The sequence below is a fragment of the Sciurus carolinensis genome, chromosome 6 (assembly GCF_902686445.1).
Source record: "Sciurus carolinensis chromosome 6, mSciCar1.2, whole genome shotgun sequence".
NCBI classification, from domain to species: domain Eukaryota; kingdom Metazoa; phylum Chordata; class Mammalia; order Rodentia; family Sciuridae; genus Sciurus; species Sciurus carolinensis.
This window is the reverse complement of record NC_062218.1, coordinates 98769983-98788661: the sequence shown is the minus strand read 5'-3', so window position 1 is coordinate 98788661 and position 18679 is coordinate 98769983. Positions and strand designations below refer to the sequence as shown.

The 18679-nt window shown below is 33.1% G+C and overlaps 1 protein-coding gene across 3 annotated transcripts in view; it reads right to left on the bottom strand.

Moving 5' to 3' along the window:
• Window positions 1-18679, bottom strand: part of Ankhd1 (ankyrin repeat and KH domain containing 1) — a 122270-nt gene that overhangs the window by 11049 nt on the left and 92542 nt on the right. For all 3 annotated transcript variants that reach the window (XM_047554710.1, XM_047554712.1, XM_047554711.1), the window contains 12 exons: window positions 14758-14903; window positions 14515-14626; window positions 13419-13564; window positions 12301-12443; window positions 11665-11878; window positions 10047-10222; window positions 9127-9289; window positions 6662-6757; window positions 6034-6150; window positions 2243-2417; window positions 1025-1481; window positions 206-352 (listed from right to left, as the gene is read on the bottom strand). In XM_047554710.1, coding sequence (XP_047410666.1) covers window positions 206-352; window positions 1025-1481; window positions 2243-2417; window positions 6034-6150; window positions 6662-6757; window positions 9127-9289; window positions 10047-10222; window positions 11665-11878; window positions 12301-12443; window positions 13419-13564; window positions 14515-14626; window positions 14758-14903 — 2092 coding nt within the window. The remainder of the gene's footprint in view (window positions 1-205; window positions 353-1024; window positions 1482-2242; window positions 2418-6033; window positions 6151-6661; window positions 6758-9126; window positions 9290-10046; window positions 10223-11664; window positions 11879-12300; window positions 12444-13418; window positions 13565-14514; window positions 14627-14757; window positions 14904-18679) is intronic.

Here is an 18679-nt window from a genome sequence, read left to right as displayed (position 1 = left end):
CAACATTTGTAGTGCTACATAAAATACAAAACAAATTTATGTATTGCTTCTGATTTTGCTTTAGCACATTCTGGATTTAGTATGGCACTGTAGTTTATGATAATGGTCACATTCAAATTATTCATTAATTAGATAACCATCTTGCATGAAAAGGAGAACCTATATGATTTATGAGAGTTAAAAAGATGGGATTAATCCTATTTACCTTCGCACAACTTCTTTCCACCCTTCTTCTCTTTTTTGACCCCTTTTAGGACTAGTGAGATTCAGCTTTATGTTTGGAGAGCTTAATGGCAATGACACTGACTTGTAGCTTGTTGACAAGGAATTAGAATTTGCTTCACCTTCAAGTCTGAAGAGGGAGAAATATCAAGTTCAAGAAAAGATAAATTTTAAGGTAGAAGTTCAAGAGATTACTCCTTTATAGATGAAGTTATGCTCAAATATTTGATTTTAAGTTTGGCACATCAAGTAATCAAGTCAGAAATACAGCATAGAATCCATCATCTGTTTTAATATAAAAATGGATTCAGAAGTCAAAAGTTAGACCAAAATCAATAAAAATGACAGTTAAATAAATCAAGGCAGATTATGAATCTTATAAAAGTTTCTAACAGTCTTACTTATTTTAAATGTTTATATGAATATATGGTGCAGGGGATTGAACCCAGGGATGCTCTACCACTGAGCTATATACCCTGCTCTTTAAATTTTTTTTTTTTTTTAATTCTGAGACAGGGTCTCACTAAGTTGCCCAGGCTGAACTTGAACTTGCAATCCTCCTGCCTCAGCCTCCCAAGGGGCTGGGATTACAAGTGTTCATCACCAAGCCAGGTTTACAATCTTAACTAGCACATGATTAAGAGGACAGAGGTAAATTTTAGTTTTGAATACTAAAGAGAAGGTAATACAGTAGACTTAAATTGTTTAACACAACTTGTGCTTGGGTAACATACTTTGAATTCTTGTGCCAAGCCTGAAAAAGGAAAGATGAATGTAGAGTTAGTAAATCAGAAAAATTTACCGTGTTTGAGTTTTGGAGGCAGTAGTAATTATCTTCTCTTCTTGGGAATTGAGGAGCAGTGACGGGTACCTCCTATCACTACTGGAGTTCACATCCATAGTGAAATTTAACTCTTGGCTTTTACCACCACTACTACTCTCGCTGTTGCAGTCTGTACTGTCCAAGTTATCCGAATCACTATTCCCACCTGCACCTCCACCTCTAGGCTCTCCATTTATTTTATTTTTATCTGCCTTTTGTTGTGCTAAAGATATATGTTGTTCTGGCAAAATTAAATGTGCTGTGGGAGGGGTCTCTTTTGTTTTATTCTTCTTATTCTTCCGATTGGTGCTGGGAGTTGTGACCACATTGGCTCTTTTTTTCCCAAACACATTTGTGAATGTGGTAGATGTTGCAGAAATTCCAATTGTAGTGGTGGTGGTTGCACTAGGAGGTTCTATGGGAACTTCCTGCTCCACTGAAATTATAAAAAAGGATAAAAATCATATTGGGGGTCACAGATCTCAAAGCAAATTGTGACAAATAATTACTAAATAATTCAGTCCATTAGGTTATATTTTCTTTTCACCAGTATTCACTAATAAATAAAGAAATCTTTGCTGTCATTAGAATATACATAATTATAACTGGATGTCTAAGTTGGTATAAATATATATACTCCATTAACATTATTAAGATATAAAGTGCTAATCTTATGAACTAATCACAAACCACTTATTAGTTTAAATTCAGAACATTTTAAAAATATTATTTTTAGAATTAGAATTCCAGTAAAGCAAAATGATTTGCCTACTACAACTATGACCAGACGTCTGCACCATAAACAACTCTGAGAGTAATGAACCCTGGTTCTACTGACATGTCTGCCCTTTAAAGCTTCAAGCCTAAATCTGGGCTAAGAATTTATTCAGGAACCTCTCTTCCTAATTTTTAATCAGGGAAGTTAGAGGTAGAGAAAAATCTGAAGAAAAGCTGTTAAATCTCTTATTGTATTGCTTTTAATATGTACAAAATGTTTTACAAGGTGACAAATTACAACTGAACTTCTTCAAATTATGTGCTTGCTCAATCTACAGTGTAAAACATTAAACTTATTTACTATAAAAGTCAATTATCAATATCAAATTAAAGTAACTGACATTAACTAGAAGCAAAAGAAACTCATAATGAGACTGATTAAAAAAAATTTTATCATTAAAAAAATGAGTCATTTCTTACCATCTTCATCATTCTCCTCTTCATCCTCATCTTCTGGTAGTTCTGAATTCTCCTTAGGTTTGTTTTCCTCATCTTCTTCCTGTTTCCTTTTCTGCTCCTCTTTTTTCTTTTTTCTCTTTTCTTTTCTTTTTTCTCTTTTAGCTGCTAGAGCCTGCTTTCTGCTCTCTTCTCTTGACTGCAAATAAAGCCAGTGTATCATCTTAACATTAATGCAATAATTTAAAGAATGAAGTGACATTTTTGTTCATGATACACAAGGCTTCCCATGGACGTGTTTCAAAACACATTTATAAATGCAAAAGAAAAAACAAATGACATCACCAAAATTAAAAACTTTTGTGCTTCAGAAGAACCATCAAGAAAGTAAAAGGACTGGGTGCAGGGGCACACACATACCTGTAATCCCAGTGGCTCAGGAGGCTGAAGCAGGAGGATCGCAAATTCAAAGCCAGCCTCAGCAAGGTCCCAAGGAACTTAGTGAGACCTTGTCTCTAAAAAAATGTTTTTCTACAAATCTTACATGTAAGGTATATGTATCCAAAATATATAATGACATCTTATAACCCACTAATGAAAAGACAAAGGTTTTGCAAATATCTTTTTTTTTTTTTTTTTTTTTTGGGTACTGGGGATTGAACTCAGTGGCACTCAACCACTGAGCCACAACCTCAGCCCTATATTGTATTTTATTTAGAGACAGGGTCTCACTGAGTTGCTTTGTGCCTTCCTTTTGCTGAGGCTGACTCTGAACTTGGGATCCTCAGCCTCCTGAGCGGCTGAAATTACAGGCATGCACCACAAACATCTACTTTTAACGTATATATATTTTATATACTTTTAATACTTTTAATATATATATTACCTGCCCCACGAAAAGAGTATAGAGTTAACAGGTTGCCTAAGAACATAATGAAAGTCTGAAGAAGTAAAAAATACATTGTTACCCCTATTTCTATGGAAACTTTACAAAAAGGCTCATAATAAGAATATGTACATGGAGTCCAGTTCTTCTTGTGGTAATTAAGAAAAGCATTTCCCTTCAAACCATAATTTAGCATTCTGAGGCCAAACTGACTATTTGAAATTTTTATTTATCTAAATCAGGGTGGGGGGCAAACTACTGACTGTGACATATCCAGTCTGCTGCCTGTTTTTATATGGTATGAAAGCTAAGATTGGTTTTCACAATTTTAAATAGTTGAAAAATATAAATCTTAACCTTTCATGTGAAAATAATACAAAATTCAAATTTCAATGTCCACAGTTGAAGTAGAACTTGAAATACAACCACACTCATTTTTTTAAAATAGTTTTTTAGTTGACGGACCTTTATTTTTTATTTATTTATATGCAGTGATGAGAATCAAACCCAGTGCCTAAACATGCTAGGCAAGAGCTTAACATTGAAACAAACCTCAGCCCCACCACACTCATTTACCAATTATTTATAGTTGCTTTCATGCTATAGTAGCAAAGTTGAGTTATTATTACAGAAATCACATGTACATTCTAAAATATTTCCTATTTGGCATTTTATAGAAAGTTTTTCAACCTCCAGTGTGAAAAAGAAAGGGGTTGGCTGGGGTTGTGGATCAGTGGAAAAGCGCTTGCCTAGCATGTGTAAGGCCCTGAGTTTGATCCTCAGCACCACATGAAAAGATAAATAAAAATAAAGGTACTATGTCCATCTATAACTAAAAAAAAAAAAAAAAAAAAAAAAGAAGAAGAAAAAATAAAAAAAATGAAGAGATTATATATTCAGCTAAAAGTGGTTTCATCACTTTTTTTAAAAAAATTTTTTTAGATGTTGATGGATCTTTATTTTATTCATTTATTTATATGTGGTGTTGAGAAATGAACCCAATGTTTCACATATGCTAGGCAAGTGGTCTACCACTGAGCCACAATCCCAGCCCTGATTTCATCACTCTTTTGGCATAAGAGCAATCTGGCTATGTAGGGAATTGCTAACTATATCCCTGGGTAGTTACATAAAAAGAAAAAATTAGAGATATGAAAGGAACCTTATTAGTCATCTAATTTCAAACTTTATTTGAAAATGAATATATAATATGGGGATATAGCTCAGTGGTAGAGTACTTGCCTGGCATGTGAAAGAAACTGTGATGAATTACAAGCACAAAAAATAAATACACACATTAAAAAATAAGATGAGTATAAATTATTTTTCTTTCTGACTTTAAACTATAATCAAGTTTATCACAGAAGTACTAAAATTTGTTTAGTTTCCTACTGATAAGACTTTAAGGTTTACAGTTTTCCCCCCTAATAATATCAACATGACAATGAATATCCTTGAGCATCTATATACCTTAGGAAAAATTTCTAAAACTGGAATAGGTGAAGTAAACATATGTACACTTTTTTATTCATTGATTTGTCAAAGTACCTCCATTAATAGTTACATAATTTAGACAACACATCAAAAACTATATGAAGTGCTAATTTCTACATACCACTATTCTCGATACAACAAATCTTTTAATTTTAAGCTTTGCTAAAAGCCAAAAATTTAAGCCACACTTTTATTATGCAATTCTTTATTAATGAAGTTGAACAATCTTCCTCTATTTAGTGGACATTTAGATTTTTTTTCTGTAAATTGTCTAGTCATGTGAACATCTTTTCTCTCTTTTTTTGTTTTGTGGTACTGGGGATTAAAACCAGGAGTGACCTATGTGCATATATGATTACATGACCTGTGTAACTCTAGATCATGCACAACCAGACGAATGAGAAATTATATTCCATTTATGTATGCTGTGTCAAAAAAGATTCTACTGTCATGTATAACTAATTAGAACAAATAAAAAGACAAACAAACCCAGAAGTGTTCTACACTGAGTTATATCCCCAGCTCTCTTCATATTTTTGTTTTGAGACAAAGTCTTGTTAAATTGCCAAGGCTGGTCTGGAACTAGTGATTCTCTTCCTCAGCCTCCTGAGAATCTGAGATTATAGTGTTCATCACCCTATCTGGATCAGGTTTTTTTTTTCTTTTTTAAGAACTGATATCAAAATTTTAGCCTCTTTTAAAATGATACTCCTTTTCTTCATATAACCATCAACAAAATATCTTCAAGATAAGCTTCTCTTGCATTCCTAGAATGACTCTACACAATTCCTGATATTCTTTTACTGTAACTTCTGGAATCAACATCAACAGCCTCATTTTTCAAACAAGCTGATTGAGCCTCAGAATGGCAATCTTTTTTTTTTTTTTTTGGCTGGGGGGGACAATCTTTTTTCCTTGTACCCACGGTCCTAGGATCCTAGACACTTACTCTTTAATAGGGGAATCTAATAAACTTATAGCCCAAATCTTACAATAAATATGATTTCCAATTGCTTTCTAAATTTCTTCCCAGACTAATGTTAAAGTCACTTAGGTAGTAATGTCATTTGATAAACTGGTAATCTTGTTCAAAATTGAATCCTTTATTTATATGGTCTCAAAGCATTTTTTTTTAATATTGTTTAAAGTTTTTTTAGTTGTATGTGGACACAATATCTTTATTTATTCAATTTTATGTGGTGCTGAGGATCGAACCCAGTAACTCACACACTCGAGGCAAGCACTCTACCACTGAGCTACAGTACCAGTTCCTCAAAGTATTCAAATGATAGTTAGAATTCAAAAAATCGATGGTGGTTTGAGAATCTATTAACAATTTCCTCTGAATCACATTTTAAAGATTATTGGTCATACAGGTGACAGTCTACCTAATTCTGAACAATTACTAATAAGGAAAATTATTTTTCCCACTCACCTTTTCCAAATCAAGTTCCTTTAAAAGAATACTTGCATTCTTATTTGCTTCTGCAGCCTGCTGGTCTTTAGCCTTCACAATTGTCTCAACACACTGGTGACACTTTTTCAATAGTTCCTACAGTAGAAAATGGAATTATATAAATATAGAAACATGTAACATATAGAGGTCAAATAACTGTGGGCAAATGAGCACACTAAAATCTAGAAGTTAAAGCTCAAATTGAAAATTTGTTAAGCCAAATTAAGCTATCCTGAGTCTAGCTCTGTATCAAACTTTAATCAAACTAAGGTGCTTTTCCTAAAAAATCTGTAGGTTCTCAGAAACCGCTCCCCCCATTTTTTGTGGTGCTGTGGATTGAATCTAGGGCCTTGTGCACGTAAGCAAGCACTCTACCAACTGAGTCATTAGAGAACCTTTTAATCAGCCTAATAGTTTAGTAATAAGCCTTAACCATAGTCACTACAATTAGCATCCATAGTAAGAAGGAAATAACATAGCTTATAAAAATTATGGTACCCATCTACTTTGCTACTTTGCAAGTGGAAAAAATAAGTTCTTAATTGCACATCTTGACATATAATTCTGCAAAGAACCAAAATGTGCTTCAATAGCATAGTAAACTTACCTTATCTGTAATTGTTGCTATATATCTCATGCATTCTATATCAGAAGGGAACTGATTGACTTCTTTCACCAAATACTGAACAACTTTTACATGACCCTGTAAGAAGCACACAAAAAACACACACACACACACACAAATCTTTTGAAATTATGCATAACAACTTAAAAGATGTCTAGATAAGTAAAACATACTTAGGAATATATGCCACAGACCAAAAGACATTTCTTTTTAATTTAATCAACAACCAATAGAAAGTAGAAAAATTTGTTGAAAACAGTACTTCCTAGAATAAATTTATCAACAAAAAAATTGACAATGTAAAATGAATCTCAGTGTAAAAGGGAGTCAAGATTTTCAGATTACAAAGCATTATTTTGGTTCCACCTTTCTAAACAAGGTGACTATCAAAATTTTTTGGAGCCCTATAACTTGAACCTAGATAAAAAACACTTTCTAAGTGCCATTACCAGGGACTAAAAGATCTAAAATAAAATCTTTCTTCCTTCCTTTCTATCTTTCTTTTTTTTTTTGCTGTGCTAGGGACTGAACCTCATGTTTACCAGGGAAACACTCTACCATGGAGTTATATCCCTAGCCCTTCTTATTTTAAGACATGGTCTCACTAAGTTACCCAGGTTGTCCTTGAACTTATGATCCTCCTGCCAGTTTAAGTCACTGAGATTACATGTGTGTGGCATGCCCAACTGATCTGTAATAAGTTTTAAGTATATCTATTTTAATAGAACCAAGCTTGTACAGTTTCCCTTCCTAACAATGTTCTAAAACATCCTCAAGAATTAGTCTGCAGTGCAGGCCATATAGCCCACCTAGTAGAGTGTCTGCCTTTCATGCTGGAGGCCCGGGTTCGAGTCCCCAGCACTGTGGGACTGTGGAAATAACAAACAAACGAAACTAAGAATTAGTCTGATGCAGACAAAAAAAAAAAAAAAAAAAAAAAATTTAAAGTGTTTGCCTCTGAGACAGGAAATTGATGAAAACAGGCATGTGGGAAACATCTAGGGTTACAAAATTATTTGATACCTTTATGGAGGTTTGGGTATCATAGGTATATGCATTTATAAAATGTCACCAAACTATGCACCTTAAGATCCATGCATTTTATTATATTTAAATTATACTTACATACATATATACCCGGGATTGAACTCAGGGACACATGACCACTGAAACACATCCCCAGCCCTATTTTGTATTTTATTTAGAGACAGGTTCTCACTGAGTTGCTTAGCACTCGCACTGAGTTGCTTGGCCTCACTTTTGCTGATCCTCCTGCCTCAGCCTCTTGAGCCACTGGGATTACAGACATGCCCCACAGTGCCCAGCAAGATTTTCTTTTAAAACTTATACTGTTGTTCTTCAAAAGCCATGATTACCTAGTTTGTGTCAGGCACTGTGCTAAACAAGTGGGAATAAAAAGTGGTGAAAAGACAGCCACAACTCTCAGTCCTCATGGATCTTCCAGACAAAACAGGTATTAAAAGGATAAACATGTTGTAAATATGTAATTACAAGTTGGGATAAGGATTGGGATTGAACTACAAAGAGAAACCTTCTTCAAATTGGGTATTAGGGAAAAAATTTGAGAAGTGATATTTAAAATGGGAGCTAAAGGATGAGTAGAGAGGTAAGCCAGGTGAAAAGCAATAAAGAACATTCCAGGAAAAGAAAATCAATGAGCAAAATATCCTTAGGTAGTGACAGTGCTACTGTCTATGTAAGCAAAAGGGGAAGGTAGTATGAATGATCATCTGGGGAGGTTAACATGAACCAAATTATGAGGGCTTTATAGGCCACATTAAGTAGTTTATAGTTTATCATTTAACTGTAATGGGACAGATATTTATTTATTTATTTATACACACATACAAACATACATACTTAACCTACCAGAATTTGAACACAGAGGTGGCTCTGCCACTAAGCTATACCCTCAGTCCTTTTTTAATTTTGAGATAATGACTCACTAATTTGCTTAGAGCCTTGCTAAATTCTGAGGCTGGTCTTCAACTTGGAGTTCTCCTGCCTCAGCCTTCCAAGTCCCTGGGATTACAGGCATGTACCATTGCACCCAGCTGGATTTTAAAAATATATCACAACAATGAGTAATTTATATGAGAGGTTTAAGTTTTTATGAAAGGTCACTCCTTTTAGTTCCTCCTCAGGTAGAGAAAATATCCACCTGCATATAATAGTTTTCTTTAAATCTCATAGTTTATGTGCACCTTAACAGAAACAGTCAAGAAAATAAGTTATTTAACAAGAAAGCTTCCTACAGTGAACTACCCTATAGTTCTTAGGTTTGGCTGCAAAAGAATGGAAAGACTGGTGATTTTTGTATGGAAATATAATTGATTCACCAAGATCAATTCATTATTCTCCATGATTTCAACTTAAAATTGGTTTAAAATTAACTTAATTTTATCCCCCCGCCAGTATCAAATTACCTTGCGAAATGCTGACATAAGGGGTGTGATTTTCCGGTTATCTGCTGCATCCACATCAGCACCTGCTTGTACTAACAATTGCACTACATCAAAATGACCACCATTGGATGCCAGCCAAAGTGGTGTATTTCCCTTCTTGTTTCGAACATCAATATGGGCTCCCCTATAAACAAAAATGTTAATGTAGTTTGTTTCCTATAGGAAGAGGCTATTTTTCTAGTTTACCCTACCATCTTTCATTATCTTCTAAAAAATAACCTGCAAATAATGTGTACATTAAAATGTTAGTAAAGTAATAGAATTTTATTTACTTTAAAAATGAAAGAGACCGGGGCTGGGGAGATAGCTCAGTCAGTAGAGTGCTTGCCTTGTAAGCACGAGGCCCTGGGTTCGATCCCCAGCACCCCCCCCCCCAAAAAAAAAAAAAAAAAAAAAAAAAGACCATGGGAAGTTGGGTGTTTTTTGTTTTGTTGGTATGGAGAATCAAACCAAGAACCTTGCATGGCAGGTACTCTGCCACTGAGCTACATTCCCTGCCCCCCTTTTTAAATTTTTATTTAATTTTTTTTTTTTTTGGTACCAGGGATTGAACCCAGGGATACTTAACAACTGAGCCACATCCCCAGCCCTTTTTTGTAATTTATTTAGAGACAGGATCTCATTAAGTTGCTTAGTTTCTCACTAAGTTGCCAGGCTGGCCTTGAACTTACAATCCTTCTGCCTCAGCCTCCTTGAGTCACTGGGATTATAGGAATGTGCCACTGTGCCCAGATAGGGAAAATAATAAATGTGTGTGTGTGTGTGTGTGTCTGTGTGTACATACATACACATATATGCATATACATATATGGGTTAAAAAATGAATATATATATATATGTGTGTGTGTTTTTAAATATTTTTTTAATAGAAAATTACTCACCTGTTAATTAGGAGCTCACAAAATTTGTAGTGACCTTTGTCTGCTGCTATTGTTAAAGCAGTATCTCTTGAGGAAGGCACAGGAGGGGCATTGACATCTGCTCCTTTATCAAGGAGAACTCTTCCAACCTCTGCATATCCTCCAGAAGCAGCTTCCATCAAGGGGGTAAGACCAGTCTGTTAAAGTCAATGAATTATGCAATTAAATTATGTGATTTCTTAAAAAGACTAAAGCAATTGTCTTTTAAGAAGATTCTGGGCTGGGGATATAGCTCAGTTGGTAGAGTGCTTGTCTGGCATGCACAAAGTCTGGGTTCAATCCCCAGTTGCATAAAAAATGATTCAGATTTCTTTTAAGAGTTAAGCAACAGTCTGTCTGTTAGATTAAATTAGACATGCCAGAATGAATTCACTTTATAAACTATTACTTTATGGAAAAAGAAACAATTTTGTAACTTCCATACTATTATAAATCTACCCATTAAATAATAATTACTTTGTAAAATGAAGAGATATTAAGACATAAATAGATTAAAATCTCAACTAACACATTTTTTTGCAAATGTACCTTTTGTACACTAATCTCTGACATTTTTGTTGAAAGACATTTCCTACTTCCATTCTCAAAATAATATGGATTTCCCTAGGACTTTTAATAGATTAGTGGGCCACAAATGTAACAGAAAAAGACAAAACCAGATCATAGGAAAGGCTCATTTCTCTGTGTGTGATTAAAAGTCAGAGGGAAACTGGGTGCTGTTTGTTCACCCCTGCAATCCCAACTTCTTATGAAGCGAAGGCAGGAGGATCACAAGTTCACAGCTGGCCTAAGCAACTTAGCAAGACCATATCTCAAAATAAAATAAAAAGGGCAAAATAAAATAAAAGTGTCAGAGTACAAAAAATAAAGAGAAAAAAAAAAAAAAAAAAAAAAAAAAAAAAAAAGAAAAGAAATATAACTAATGGGGCTGGGGATATAGCTCAGTTGACAGAGTGCTTGCCTCACAAGCACAAGGCCCTGGGTTCAATCCCCAGCACTGCAAAAAAAAAAAAAAAAAAAAAAAAAAAAAAAAATATATATATATATATATATATATATATATATATATATATAAAACTAATGGATGGAGTTAAGGGAGAAAATAGGAAATTTCCATTCAAACCTTTCGAATTCAAATTACTGAAATGCTAACTCCTATTTTCTAAATGCCAAATATAAAACTGTAAGAATCTTCTATGGTCAAAGTAGATTTTAGCTGTCCTAATTTTATAACTTATTAACTAACTTTTTTGCTTGGGTTTTTACCAATAATAAGCACATACCTCATTAAAAGGAGTTAATTAAAAATCTACATTAAAGTACTAAATATAAAATAATCTTATTAAATTCAAAGGTTGCAAACTGCAATAAGAATAAAAAGGCACATAAGGAAAAAGTTAGGAAAAATATTGATTCTGTTTTCCTTATGGTTCATAATAAATAGTTATCAACAATGAATATGATATAACTTCTAAAACCAGCACTGAGGCATCAGTTTTAACTTATGAATTTAAAATACTATAGTCAATCTGAGTATATAAATATATCTGAAGTAGTTTGCAAATGATAAAATGTTTACCTTTGCCCTATGTTCAACATTGGCTTTGCGGTCCAGAAGCAAACTCACTACTTCTGCTCGGCCCTGGAAACAGGCCAGGGTGAGAGCTGTGTTCCGATTGGTCTCTATTTGAGCATTAATGTCTGACCCCATATCAAGCAGCAGTTTCACTGCAGGAACATGTCCATTCATTGCAGCCAACATCAGGGGAGAAATACCTAGTTTACTCCCAGTCCTAAGGGGAAAATGTGCTCAGAAAATTAAAATATGTTGCCTATGTTTTAAAAAAGCATTAAAGATAAAAATGTTTCAGTAAAAAGACAAGTTTCTAACAATGATGAATAGACTTTAATTATTTAGACATTTAATTATTTAATAAGGAATAGGAAAATCTCACAATTTAAAACACAATTCCTACTTAGGGTTTACAAATTTTCTATTATACATAGTAAAGTACTTATTGAAAGGAGACCTCTTTTAAAAGAAGCCATATTACTGAAATAAGCTGAGATTACTTACAAGCACATTGTAGTAATAATTTCTGACTTTACAACTTTAGTACTATCTTAATTTAAAATGGTATCTGTCTAGATATTTAGGGAAAGACACTTAACTCCAAATTAATCATAAGTGATAAAATTAATGAACAGGTGATACCTTGAATTAATTTCTGCCCCAGCATTAAGAAGAATCTTAATGATATTAACATATCCTCCAGATGCAGCTAGACTCAATGGTGTATAATCAGACACGTTCCTATGCTCTTTATTGGCACCACGAGCCAGCAATAAGTCTACCACCTACAAAGCAAAATATGAACAGAGATATTCAGTTTACCCTAAGGGCTAAACTTATAATGAAGAAAGTACAAAGAAATAGGACCTACTACTTGTCTAAATACCTAACATTTTAATTATATTTCATCCGGTTCTAAATATTAAAACTTAGATCCTAAATATTAAGATACTAGCACTAGAGAAATGGATTCAATTTCATATCAGGGAAATCAGACCTTTGAAATCCCAATTATACTGAAATAACAAGATGGTCATTTGTCAATTTTTGAGCAATGAATGTGCATTTCATGTGTTCAGAACTGTGATTCATTAAACCACAATAAATGTAAAAATAAAGAGAACTTTTATTTAGCCTTAAGGGCAATAAGTAGTTTTGGGGTCTGGATCTGGAATGTTCCTACAGATCATGTATGGCTTGGTCCTTCTACTGAAGCAGTGTACAGTGGTAGGGCTTTTGGGAAATGATTGATCATGATGGTTCTGACCTCATGAATGTATTAATCCATTGACAGCTGAATGAACTATTGGGCAGGTAGGGCATGCTTGGAGTAAATAGGTCACTGGAGGTGTGCCCCGTGGCCCCTTTCTCTCTCCCTTTCTCTCTCTCTGCTTCCTGGTTACCAATACTGATCAGCTTTCTTCTGTCACATAGTTCCACTAAGATGATTCTGCCTTGGAGATAGGGGAGACCACAGACTGAAACATCTAAAATTGTGAGCCAAAATAACTTTTCCTTCTTTAAGTTGTTCCTGTCAAGTATTTTGGTCAGAGCCATGAAAAGTTGACTAACACAAACAGATTCCTTAAAAGGGTATTAACTATATGGCCATTTAACTTAAAAGAATCCTACTCCTGGGAAAGTATATGGAACATGTCAAAACACATGCACGTTCTATTCATGTAGCTAAAATACTAATCACGTACATATTTAAAAATAAAAGCAAAATGTTTACAAAATGAAAATTAATGTTAACATACCTCCTGACGGCCACCAGAACATGCCAAGGAAAGTGGAGTATCCTTAGTTCGTTCAGACTGTGCTTCTATATCTCCACCTTTATCCAAGAGGATTTCAACAACTCCAACATGCCCTGCTGTAGCTGCTAGGATCAGTGGTGTGAAACCTAAATCAGAAAATAAAAAGCTAGCAAATTAGTGAGTTTTAATTTATTTTAAAGCAACTGTCATCAATTCTATATTACTTTAATCTAAGAAAAAGTATTAGGACATACACTAGTAACCATTTAGCATAAAAAAAATTTTTTTTTTTTTTTTGGGTGCTGGGGATCAAACTCAGGGCCTTGTGCTTACAAGGCAAGCACTCTACCGACTGAGCTATCTCCCCAGCCCCAGCATAAAATTTTTAAATGACAAAAATCCATAAGACACCTGCCAAAAAAGCTAAGTCAATTAAAAACTTAAGTTTGTACTCATAATGAACTTTGATCCTTCTGTACAAAATTATTTTGGGAAAATAGTAAGGAGAAAGGCAAGCACAACTCCCCCACCCCTCCACAGGACCCCTAAGCTACAACCCCAGCCCTCTTTATTTTTTAACTTGAGACAGAGTGGCCTCAAACTTGTGATATGCCTGATTCAGTCCACCGAGTAGCTTGTATTACAGTTGTAGGCCACCACTCCCAGTCTTTTTTCCCCCAGCGTTGCTGATGAGGGAATCCAGGGCCTTGAACATGCTAAGCAAGAGCTCTACTGGTGAGCCACACTCCCAATCCTGCAACCACAACTTGCCCACCTTTGCTGATAATCTCTAACTTTTGATTTTTTTAAAAGAATTACATGGCTCTGCAGATTAATGAATATAGATATTATTTACTCATCACTGAGAGAGTGTAGGAACTACTTATTTAAAAAAATTTTTTTTGTAATTGTAGATGGACAGCATGCCTTTATTTTATGTTTATTTTATCAAACTCAGTACCTCACACATGCTAGACGAGTACTCTGCCACTGAGCTACAGCACTAGCCCCAGGAACTACTTATTGACAGTGAAAAAAGCTACAACTATTTTCTGATGTAACCATACTCAGATTTTATGTGACTGACATTTCCTACCTTTTTTGTCTCTGTGCTCAATTTTAGCATCTCGTGCAATAAGTACAGATACAAGTTCTTCGTGACCACCAGCACAAGCTAGTGTTAATGCTGTGTCATGATTGCTCTCAGTCTAGAAGTAAAAAATAAGGTTATCAAGTGAAGAGAAAATATTTCTTTTCATTATGAATGTACCATGATAATTTTTCTTTCTAAAGAATATTAGAATGTGCAAAATAAGTTTAAATAAATCGATTTACTCACATGTGCATCAATGTCAACCGAAGGATACACAGGGGGCATAGACTGTGAAACCATATTGCTTGGAGTCTGTGAACAGGGTTCGGGTGTAAGACATTCTGTGGTCTGAGAGGAACCATTCGAACCAGTGGGTACTCTGCTACTGACAGCTGAAAAACAATAGTCATATTGCTAAATTCCATTTAAGAGAGTAAGGTAATTTGTACATAGAAAACCACCACCACCACCACCAAAAAAAAGAAATTTCCAAGGCAGGGATATAATGGAGTAGTTAAATCATAATTTTGGAATCAGAAGAACCACTGACTTTCTGAACTTAAGCAAGTAACTGCCCTTGTTTGAGCCTCAATTTTCCTTATATGTTCAATGGGGAAAATAACAGGACCTTTGCCTTGAAAGGTTCTTGAAAAAACCATTTGAAATAATACAGGTAAAATGCTTAACATGGTACCTAATTATTTCATGCATATTAAATAAATAGTAGCTTTTCACATTGTCATTAGGGAGAATATTGTTTCAAAGATTTTTTTTTAAAAAGAAGAGTTTCATATCTTAGTTTTTAAAAGATAATTAGACAAAAATACCCTCTGGACAATGCAAAAAAAAAAAAAAAAAAGGTTGGGGGAGGCGGGTAGAGGAAGAAGAGGAAGGGAACAAGTTAAAATATTTTCCACATAAATTGCAAGGAATATACATTTTAAAATTCAATATTTTTTTTAAATTTTCTGAAATAAATCAATGTTTTAAAGTGAAAATATTTTTAAAACGGACAATGGAACTTTGTATTTGGGATCTCAAAATTTGGTGTTTGAAAACTGAATTAATTGAAAACTATTTCTTTTATCTCTGATTACTTCTTATGTTTCAAAGGACACAGAGTTTGACCCACAGAGGGGGATAGAGGGCCCATCTCAGATATGTAAGTAGTCCATAAGATAAAGTATTTAACAATGCTTGGCATATGTGAGTGCTCAATAAATGTAATTATCATATATTTTACAAGACTTAAGTATTATTATTCACTGTATGAAAAAATAAAAGCATTATTTACTCAAGAAAGAAAAACAATCATTAATAACAGTAAAAAATAAAAGCTTCGGTGACCACAATAATCTTCTAATTGCACTCAGATTGAAAGTCAGTCAAAAACACATAAGACTTGAAGGAAAATACAAGCATTTCAAGTGTTGGAAAATATTCTCTCTCTAAAATTTTTACATGACTGGATCCCAATCAAGGACACTGTTCACAAGTCTGAAATACTCAGTTGTTTACTAGTTTAAATAACTTAGCAAAATTTGAGATGTCCAGATGTTTCCACATGAGCTATCACTTCCTCATCCCCATCAATATATAAAACCATCTCAGCAATATAAATTTCAACTTCTGTCAGCACATAAATAACATTAACTCAACTATCTAGTTACAAATAAGAATGATTATTATATGTTTGTTTCACCTATAAAAATATACACAATGCAGACAGAGCTTTCAACATTTGTCATCAATGAATTAAAAGATAGTGTCCTGTTGTACCCCCTCGAAATAACTGTTTGGAAAACAGCTTAAAAAAAAAAAAAAAAAGAAAAAAAAAAAAAAAAACAATGCAGGAGACTGATATATAGTACTTTACTAATAGACTTTAAGAGTGGTTAGTCTTATAATTATTGACAAATCTTAATAAATTACTTTTCTATCATTTTTATTCATTTTTAATTATGAAAAGCAGATATTTTAAAAATTTTAATAGTTTTGATTAGAGTGGTACAGTATATGAAAGACTTCTTCACAGTTAACTTTTAAAAAATATTTTTGTGTATTTAACAGCTGTTACCAAAAATGTATTGTTACATCAGTTATTTTATATTTCTGTACTACATTAACTAGAAATATTTTTCTCCTTGTAATAATGACAATCAGAAACATTTATAGAAAGTGATTTTAATGATTAATTACAAATGAAATGTTATGAAAATAACTTATTTAAAATAAGGAAATAGCAAGAGATTTAAAAGGTACATATGGAATAAAGGTTGTATTATGAGAACATTACACCAGGACCATGACATTTTCATAAATTCCCAAACATTTCCTACCTCTGAACAAAATACCTCTGAAAATTACTAAGACAGACCACTACAAAGAGATCAACATATAATTCAAATTAAACTTATAAACTATTCTAAGACAGGGTGATATAAGAACTGTGTGTAGTATTCTAACCTGACTGTAAAATTGAAGAGAAACAGTTTTGTAGGTGGTACGAAAGATAATATATCATACTATGGAAAAAAACTCATGGATACTAGCTGTACATAAAATATATTGTGAGGTTTTAGGAAATTTATTGCTTTCTTAAACAGTTGCATTTAAATAAAAATCCTAAAAATAAAATATTAACATTGATGAGAGGAAATTATTAAAGCCATTTAATAATTAAGTCCTCTCAAAATAAGAGCATTTCCTAATTACCTTTTTATTATTAAATCTACATTGATTACCACTGGGCTACTTAAAGCAAGAGTCTTTAAAATTGAAATATATTAAAAGTGCCAATAATAGTTAACAAGAACCTAAAACATCACAAAACTATATTAATATTTACATGTATATCAAATCTTACTACAAAAATTAGGGAAATGATGTTATTTAACAGAATTTAGAAGCCTACAAAATAGTAATATCTTTAAGATAAATTTAGAACTAAGTTGAATCAGATATATGCATATTAGATCTAAGGTTCTTAAACCTGGCTGAACTGAGTTTGAATTTACTAGCAACTTAGTTTTCCTAAGTTTCAGTTTTTCAACAGAAAAACAAAGGTAGCAAAAGGATCTATTTTATAAGGTAATGGTAAATAGCCAATGATATAATGTAATATAAAGCATTTAGCACAGAGTGTGGTACATGATAAATGCTCAATAAATTAAATAAACTGCTATTACTTTATTTTAAAACAATCTTCTTTATATAGGAATTAAATTTTTACTAAATGTTTCTACAGTTGCTGATGAGCGAAAACTATTTTAACTCTTTAAATTGCCTTAAATTTCTAGATGTGTGAACTTTTCAGAATCACTTGCTATTATAACTGCCAAAACCCTAACATTCACTTTCAGAAGAAAAGGACTTGAAAAACCACATTCTTAAAGAGTTTAAGTATATTTTGTCTAGTACTCCCATCAGCTACAACACATATAAAACTACCAACTAAAAGGTTAATCAGCTAATTAAGTCACAACATTAATGTTACATATAAAACCAACTTATTATCATGCAACGTATCTTTGAGTAGAACAGCGATAAGAAAAAAACATTCCTGTTTACAGAGTGCAATTTGAGGGTGGGGATGTTGTTCAGTAATAAAGCATCTGCTCAGCATGTGAGGCCCTGGATACATTTCTCAGCACCACCAAATAAATTAATGAGTTAAATTTACTGCTATTATATACAGATATTTTCTAAAGTAAACCTTTAAGATATAGATTATTTTCTCCTTATCAAGGATGAGTACTAAATTTAACTTAGGTAAAATTAATTAAACCTGTGACCTACTCTTCTGCCCTACCAAAATACCAATGTATTTTACAATTGTAGAATTAGGTATTAACGTTGGCTGATTTCTTTTACCTCCAATTAAGAGAAACTTACTCTTGGAAAAAAATAATATTTTAAAATTTTAAGTGAGACAGGTGAACATCTTGAACAAAGAAATGTAGTTACTGCCACATATTCCAAAACCAATACCCTTCATAAAAAGGGAAATTTTTACAAGAAGATAATTTTTGAAGTGATTTAAAAGTTAAAACTTATTGAAATTAAATGTTATTAGCTCATATTAACATTATAATTAAACAATGTTTTCTAAGCTAATTTTTTTCAAGTTTTATGTGAATTTCGTAAAGGACCACTTCCATTTAACAAA